This window comes from Salminus brasiliensis, chromosome 22 (assembly GCF_030463535.1).
Source record: "Salminus brasiliensis chromosome 22, fSalBra1.hap2, whole genome shotgun sequence".
Taxonomy (NCBI): Eukaryota; Metazoa; Chordata; class Actinopteri; order Characiformes; family Bryconidae; genus Salminus; species Salminus brasiliensis.
In genome coordinates, this window is record NC_132899.1 from 20,030,719 (window position 1) to 20,039,719 (window position 9,001).

General features: G+C 44.7%; 1 protein-coding gene across 1 annotated transcript in view; it reads right to left on the bottom strand.

The window, feature by feature from the left end:
* The window catches only part of shisa8b (shisa family member 8b), a 32,438-nt gene extending 26,659 nt beyond the window's left edge, over window positions 1-5,779 (bottom strand). Inside the window, exon 1 of the mRNA XM_072668164.1 lies at window positions 5,223-5,779. Coding sequence (XP_072524265.1) covers window positions 5,223-5,779 — 557 coding nt within the window. The remainder of the gene's footprint in view (window positions 1-5,222) is intronic.
* Between the last annotated feature and the right edge of the window lie 3,222 nt (window positions 5,780-9,001).

Sequence of the window (9,001 nt, forward strand, 5' to 3'; positions counted from 1 at the left end):
CAGATCAAGGTAGTTTACATCAAATCATCAAACTAAATGAACCAAATTAACTCTGTGATGGATGTTAACCATTCTATAAAGTCTTGTATGTAAGCTTGCTGGCAGCCTTTTACAGAAAGAAGATTCAATATTTTTCCACTCAGCACTGACTGCTCTCAACAGTTAAACAACCTTGCCAAGCTAGTTTGTGTTTGCTATGGGACCAATTTATTTTCCCTAAAAGGTTTTATATCTAGACTCTGTCCAGCCCAAACCATCAGTAAAACTACTTTTTGCCTGGTAGTATATACTGACATATTGTTAATAGCCTAAATGCTTAGCAATATCTTGTTCATAGTTAATTACATACATACAAGAATTGTTTTGAGAAATACATTCACTGTTGTGCAAATGTTCATGATGATTAAAGAAAGACACCAAAGTGACTGAGGGAAAACTGCAAATCTGTAAATTCATCTTGGCCATTAGAACAGATTGGATCCTGTCTCCTTCAGTCCACCTGGGGCTACCAAGCATCCAGGGGTCAGACACATGCCGTAGGAGGCAACGATTCATTAAAAAAAAAAAAAAAGTCAGAAAGACAGTGTGGTGATGAACAAGGTTTTGTCAGGGACCATGGCCCAAAGACCACTCAGAGGGCCTAAGAAGGATGGACTGGAGGGATTGGCAGGCAGGGGGCCAGGAGGATGAAAATGTCAATGCTCCCCGACCGTGACACGGCCACACAGGAGACAGCACGCCTTCCAAATCAGAGAGGCAAAAACACCTCGATACACACGCATGATCACTCACACACTGAGTGTCCCAGCCAGCCACTTCCCATTCATGTCAAATGCATTTAAGCAGTTTTGAACCACAGCTGAGGGGTCTAGCAGCAAACAAACATGCACTGGCTCCAAAAAGCTCCAAAAAGTGTTTTTTCCTTCTTACGTGGCAGGTTTACACTGACTCATGTGTTTGATCTTTCCTTTCCTCCCCCCCCTCAAATGCTGAGTTACACTACTACCCAGCAGCAAAGGCACACATTGCCAGTGTTGCTCATTAAAGTCAGAGAGAGAGATGTGCTCACATTTCAGCTGAGAGTATACCGGCAATGTTCTATCAAACCTCATTATTGTTTTTACACCATTGGAAAACACCAGCTGATCTTTCTAATGTGTAAACTTGATGAACGGACCAATACAAAAAGTGCAAAAATCATTACATTAACGTACAGTTAAGGGACATCCTTCTACTATAAAGCTCCTATTTGGGGGTAAAATGAGGTTTTCTGAATTGACTGTTGAGATGGGGATGTGTAGTCTTTCCTTAATACCTTTTAAGAGTCACTGATCTTCTCTTTAACACTTCAAGCTTTCAAAGAGTAACAGCACACCTCACTTTATATAATGTGATACATCAGAAGACATGCATACACACCAATGTTCTAGACTCCTCCTGACATGCTAATTCTCCACTCATGCCCATGGCCAAATATTCTCTTCAATCCAATATCTCAGCCATGCACTCATACCCTTAAATGTCATTGATGGAGTACACAGAATGATACACATTCTGACACTGAATGGCAAACCTATAATTCACTGCTTTGAGGTTTATGGTATATTATGGTATAGCTAATGACACCCACCACACCCAACTTGCTTATTGGTCTAAACCCTTAGAAACAAAACTGGAGAATCGGAGATTGATGTTCCTTCTGGCTTGATTTGGAATACTAGAATCAATTCTAAAGCATTGCAGTGGTATTCAATCATAACTGGGTTCAGAAGAAGCGTGTAATATGATAAAGGAAGTAAAACCCAGTCCAGCTGACCTGCAAAACACAGCACTTTGTTTAAGTATCAGGGAGTTTGCTCTGGATTACTGTTACAGTTTTCTTCTTTTTTTTTAAAAATGCTGCTCATTGTAACTTTTTCCAGGGATTTACAATGCTACTGGAATCATTTCCATCTACACTAAATTGCTTTAAAAATACAATGATAAGAAGTTTACATTAACGTTTACTCCAGAAGAGCAGAGAGTTTGGTCTTCTGCACTAAAATGTCTCCATTAACATTAATTTAAATGTCTGTAATTACAGCTGATTCACTTTATAAGTTGTTTATGTACCAGCATAAGAGGTGGTAAATCCAGGTCCAGAAACAAATATATATTTTTTTTCCAATTACCTAAACCACTCTACTGGCTTGTGTCCTGGAGTAACAGTAGCTTCCCCAGCCATTTAGATACTTGGAATGTATTCTGGACCTGAAATTGCCAACAAATTTGCATTATCTGAATAATATTTTTTTTATGTTTATTCAGTTTTACACAGGCAGGTCTGCATTTATTAATCCAATAATACCTAAAAGAAAATTCTGAGAGGTTGTAGTCACAGGGTACAGGGTATTTGAAAAAGGGGTACAATCAGCTTTAGTAGGGGAAGGGGGTTCAATGGGGTTGTATAGGTACAGTATTAACTATATCAAAATGCATCATAGTGGCATTTGAGAGTTCATAACACGCTCAAATGACTTGACCTGAATCTATGACATAAATGGTTGTAAGGCCAAGGAATCACGTAAAAACCAGTAAAACACTACAATCTCACTTGTAACTTAAACAGCCAAAGAAGTTGATGATATGATGCACAAGTTTACCAAATGCAACCTTTCAGCTTTTCCTTGGTGAATAAATGGTCAAGTTGATCTCGATATAGAAAAGACAAACTTGACATAGCAGAGACAAAGCAGGACATGTATTGTCTGGAGCTCTGGTGAGTGTGTTTTCAGCAAGACCCCAGAAGAAGAAAAACCCCACAACTAGTTAACCCTCAGATATGCACAACTTTCCAATGAAAGTCCAATCACAGCACTGCAATCCCACTAAACACATGGCTGAAGGTATAGCGATAGATACAGTAGGTGAACAGCAGTGTCTCACATCTAATCCTGCATGACCTCTTGTCTTGTCTTTTAAGAGACAGCTTGTGCTAAAAATATTCAGGTCATGAAAGTTAAATAGGTAACAGCAACACAAACAGTCCTTATCCATCTTTGGCTTTTCCAGCTTCTACAGAAGCAACTGGAAGCGGAGTGAGGGATTCTGACAAAAGGTTCCTCAGAGAGCAGCGAAAGAGCAGAGAGAGCAGGAGGAAAAACTAATCCTGAGAGAAGTTTGTTTAATCTTTGTGCGGCATGTTAATCTTGAGAGAACTCTTAATCTTGTAAGAAGAGTTAATCTGGGGAGCAGTGTTCAGCATGTGGGAAGTGTGCGATTTTAGAGAGGTGTTAACCTCAGGGAAGTACTAATCTTCAGGCCAGTTTCTTTTGTCACCACAAAACCGTGTTCACCTTATAAAAGGTGTTTACGTTATTGGAGCAGTTCCAATCTGAAAACGCTGAGCAAGGGGAAAACTCTGGCAGAATTATGAATGACCTTTTTCTGCATTTATTGCACCTGACAAGTCAGTCAATATTCAGAGAAAGAGCTCTCCAGTATTTAAATGAACAAGACAGAAGTGTTGTGATCTGAGCAAAGACTGGCCTGAGAGAGTGGATAAGGCCGGTCTAGAATGAGGAACTGAAGAGACCAGGAAGGTGCTGGGGGGGGGGGTAAATTAAAAGGTGATTAAGTGAATAGGAGGGGTTACTTCTTTCACTGAACATTGAGGGGTCCACATCATGGAAGCATACATACATTTTTCATAATTACCACTTCACCACCCTTCAGCCCATTTCCACTTTACTGTATTTGCAATATAATAAACACCAGCTCATTTACACATATCCTCTATTCAGCCTTGAGCAGTTTAGCTCAGCCTACTCATGCTGAAGGATTGTTTATTTCTGGACTGCTTTTTGAATGATGCACAATGCAGTGGGGCGGGGGGGGGGGGGGGGGGCAGGCAATCAGTACAGAGCTTATTTGCATATATCAGTCTTAATGGTACAATAACAAAAACAGCCAGTTTGATTCTACATAAAAAAGAGGGTAGATTGCAGTCACAGCTGTTTGTGTTCATTAACCAACAAACACAAGGGGCAAATATAGGACATGGGCTACTTAAAGCATCTTTAAAAGAGCTCAATCCAGTAACTTCGGTAAACAGGTATCATGTAATTGCTCTGAATTTGACTATACTGTAACATATGGGTTGAGACAGGCTGCATGTGCAGAAAGACTTAATTAGGACTATAGCAATACTCATCTTCAGGACAGGCAGAGGTCAGGAAACAAGCAGGCAGGCAGGTACAACACAGGCAAAGCCATCCTCTGAGTCAGAGTCCAGGGCAGAGGGTCAAAACCAGAATAAACAAGGAGCACCCAAAACTGACATGCTTCAGAGGAGTCCTAATCAGTCCAATCATGAACACAGCACCTGTGTGCTGGACATGAGCCTCAGGTGAAGGGCGGAGCTTAGCTCATGTAAGCTGGAGCTCCACACTGAGGCCAGCAGAGGGAGACATTATAAATATATATATATATATATATATATATATATATATATATATATATATATATATATATATATATATATATATATATATATATATATATATATATATATATACAAAATGCCCTCTATAGAGCTCAGAGCTGTATCTCTTGCAGGGGATTTATCATTAAAACCACCCTCAATAGTAAGAACAGTAGAAGGGCTAAGATTTAGCTAACAAACAAGGGATGATAAAAGCCACCAATAAAAAAAGGGACAGACGACAACATACACACAACATTCAGGCTTTGAGACGGCTGTAGTACTATGTAGCTATGTACGTTTGTACATTTTTGTAGATAATTGCATGTCAGATAGCACACAGGTCTGTTCACTGATTACTTACCCACTAGGTATGTGAGGGAGGGTGAAGGCTAGCCCACAGTCCCTTCAATTAATGTCAAGCAACCACCTCGTCTTTTTAAACTGTCCCAAACGCAATGTCATTGTAGAGCTAAACGTGCTTGGAGGAGAACACTAACTGCCCCTTCTGTTATATCAGCTAACACACGGAAACATTAGCTGCGTTCAAAAGCCTAGGCCGTACCTGAGGTCGGACAGGTCCTCTGTAGGACTGTCCCACGAAGACTCCCTCTTAGTTGCCTATTGGTCACTAGAAAGGTCCTGCCTAACTTGGAGCCCCTTTCATTTTGATGTTTGATGATGTCATGATGTTTTATTTTTGTTTTATATTTTATTTAATATTTTTTTATTCATTTGTGTGAAACAAACAAATGCTTACCTTGAGTTACTGAGGTCATTCTGACCACCTCGGCTCTTCTCCAGGGCCAGCTTGGTGAAGATGCCCACCAGGACCATGATGGCCACCACGCCACAGATGATGTAGACAATCATGTGGGTGCGGTCCCTCTCATGGTCAGACTGGCCCTCGGTGATGGTGGCCACTGGTTTGCCTGTGTTGGCCCAAATGGGCGTGTCATAGTTGGAGCATGAGGTCTGGTCCAGCCGCTGTTGACGGAACTGGCAGCAGAAGCGGTAAAAGCAGGTGCCGCAGCAGTAAAGGAAGATGCCCGCCGTGCAGTTAAACGGCGGATCCCACTGGCCCATCACATCGTAGTAGCCCTGGCAGCGAGTCCCTGTGGACGGCACCGTTTCCTCCTCCACCTCTGGTGAGCCCAATGCCACAGCTCCTTCTGCGGTCACTGAGGTCACTGTGGGGTCAGTCGTTTGATTGGCCAGCTGCAGGTCCATGTCTGTGGTCGTCTCATCCTGGGCCTGCGAGGCCCACCCAAGTAGTGCAGCGAGGGCAATGTGGAGCAGGAACGACTGGCCAGCCATGGTGCTCCAGATACTCCAGATACTAATCAGAGGCTATAGGATTGTTCTGAGGTCACAAAGTCCTGACCATGCACACTGAGAGCTAACTCCCCAGCAGTGAGAGGAATCAGAAGTAGGTTTCAATTCAAACATTTAAATCACAAAACCATAAGATTATTGTTCATAATAACCATTTTAACCATTTTGTTCTCCAAATATTGAAGGTACTGTAGTATACTAATGATGGGTGTAGAGTAATCCAGAAGAGTAACCATTTTAAAGCATCCAGTAACAAATTTTGACCAATTAGCAGAAACCAGCAGAAACTTCATGTTACCTTTGTCCTCATAGAGCAAGAAACCTCTTGAAACACAGATCTTTGAAGACTGGAGGCGTTTCTTCACTCCTGCATCTCAGTCCCCACTGCATCCAAGTCCGTCCAGTGGTAGTACTTCCAAACAGTCCCAGTTCAGTTTTCAGATATGAGTAATTACTGCTGCTGTTCTGAAGAGCTGCTCATCCTTTTCCTCCTGAGATACAGTAGGTGTCTGGAGTTCAGCATGCACATGCAAGCACACACATAAACACTGCTGTATCCAATCCAGCACACACTCCAGGCAGAGGGTACACTCACAGTGCTACGGAGAGCAACAGTTCAGGATTCAAATAAAATCCCTCCTCTCTACTCTCAGCGTATCAGAGAGGGGGGGGGGGTCAGGAGGAGAGAGAGAAAAATGGGGAGAGAGAGGATGTAGACAGAGTGAGATGGGAGAGTGAGGGAGGAGGGAAAGGGAGAGATTAGGAGAAGGAGGAGGGGAGAAAGAGATAAGAAGAAGAGGGTGTAGAGAGAGATGGGGGGAGAGAGATGGGGAGTGAGGGAGTAGAGAGAGACGAGGAGAAAGATGGAGTAGAGAGAGATGGGGAAAGTGAGGGAAGTAGAGAGAGAAAGGTAGAGTGAGGGAGTAGAGAGAGAGATAGATGAGGAGAGTGAGGGAGTAGAGAGAGATGGGGAGAGTGAGGGAGTAGAGAGAGAGAGGTGAGGAGAGTGAGGGAGTAGAGAGAGAGATGGGGAGAGTGAGGGAGCAGAGAGAGAGATGGGGAGAGTGAGGGAGTATAGAGAGAGAGAGGTGAGGAGAGTTAGGGAGTAGAGAGAGAGGTGAGGAGAGTGAGGGAGCAGAGAGAGAGATGGGGAGAGAGAGAGAGGTGAGGAGAGTGAGGGAGTAGAGAGAGAGGTGGGAGAGTGAGGGAGTAGAGAGAGAGAGGTGAGGAGAGTGAGGGAGTAGAAAGAGAGAGAGATGAGGAGAGTGAGGGAGTAGAGAGAGAGAGGTGAGGAGAGTGAGGGAGTAGAGAGAGAGAGATGGGGAGAGTGAGGGAGCAGAGAGAGAGATGGGGAGAGTGAGGGAGCAGAGAGAGAGAGATAGAGAGAGTGAGGGAGTAGAGAGAGAGAGGTGAGGAGAGTGAGGGAGTAGAGAGAGAGTTGGGGAGAGTGAGGGAGTAGAGAGAGAGTTGGGGAGAGTGAGGGAGTAGAGAGAGATGGGAGAGTGAGGGAGTAGAGAGAGATGGGGAGAGTGAGGGAGTAGAGAGAGATGGGGAGAGTGAGGGAGTAGAGAGAGAGAGATGGGGAGAGTGAGGGAGTAGAGAGAGAGGTGAGGAGAGTGAAGGAGTAGAGAGAGGTGAGGAAAGTGAGGGAGTAGAGAGAGAGGTGAGGAGAGTGAGGGAGTAGAGAGAGAGATGGGGAGAGTGAGGGAGTAGAGAGAGAGAGGTGAGGAGAGTGAGGGAGTAGAGAGAGAGATGGGGAGAGTGAGGGAGCAGAGAGAGAGATGGGGAGAGTGAGGGAGCAGAGAGAGAGATGGGGAGAGTGAGGGAGTAGAGAGAGAGATGGGGAGAGTGAGGGAGTAGAGAGAGAGGTGAGGAGAGTGAGGGAGTAGAGAGAGAGAGATGGGGAGAGTAAGGGAGTAGAGAGAGAGGTGAGGAGAGTGAGGGAGTAGAGAGAGATGGGGAGAGTGAGGGAGTAGAGAGAGAGAGGTGAGGAGAGTGAGGGAGTAGAGAGAGATGGGGAGAGTGAGGGAGTAGAGAGAGAGAGGTGAGGAGAGTGAGGGAGTAGAGAGAGAAATGGGGAGAGTGAGGGAGCAGAGAGAGAGATGGGGAGAGTGAGGGAGCAGAGAGAGAGATGGGGAGAGTGAGGGAGTAGAGAGAGAGAGATGGGGAGAGTAATGGAGTAGAGAGAGAGAGGTGAGGAGAGTGAGGGAGTAGAGAGAGAGATGGGGAGAGTGAGGGAGCAGAGAGAGATGGGGAGAGTGAGGGAGCAGGGAGAGAGATGGGGAGAGTGAGGGAGTGGAGAGAGATGAGGAGAGTGAGGGAGTGAAGAGAGATGGGGAGAGTGAGGGAGTAGAGAGAGAGATGGGGAGAGTGAGGGAGTGGAGAGAGATGGGGAGAAAGGGGGAGAGCGAGATGGTGGGAGGAAGAAAGGAAAAAGAGAGAAAGAGAATGGATGAGAGATAAACGGAGTGAGGGTTTGGGGGTATATCATTTTGAACCAAATAATGCGGTGAGTTTTTCTGCCTGTAGAAGGTGTAGTTCATGTGTGTATGAATGGAAGTGTGTGTGTGTGTGTGTGTGTGTGTGTGTGTGTGTGTGTGATGAGGAGATTGGAGCGAGGCAAAGTGCTTTTGGGAGCAGTTGAAGTGCGGTGAATCCGCCCCGCACTGTGCTGTGTTTGGTTACGTTTTGCCGTCCCCCAGTCCTGCCTGTCATTGTAAAGCGCCCTGAACATCCAGGATGGAGATAAACACATTTGAATGGCGTTCTGAATGTGTGTCTGCGACTGCACGATTAAGTCCAAGGTTTCGACTCTCAAATCCTCTTCATGTATTTGCAAAAAAAAAAAAACCTGTCCAAAAGCCTGTTCTGCCTGCCAAGAGTCCTCCACCCACTGTCCATCAGTGCGCTGGTCCTCATAAACATGCAGCAGCTTAGAGGCGCAAAGAGGACTAAGAGGCAGCGTGTCTTTAAGGTTGCTCTTTGCTTAAGGCCCGGATGCCACAGGGAATAAACTACATGCTCATGTGTGTTTTACTGTTGTTTTTTCCAGAGTGTAAATCTATCACTCACACCTTTCTCCTTCTCTCTGAACTTCTATCTGCTGAACACTGAGCTGCCAGGATCAAATCTCTTTTATCTACACACACAAACACACATATTCACCTGCATTCACTACCTTACCCTCTTTTCTCAAAGCAGAAC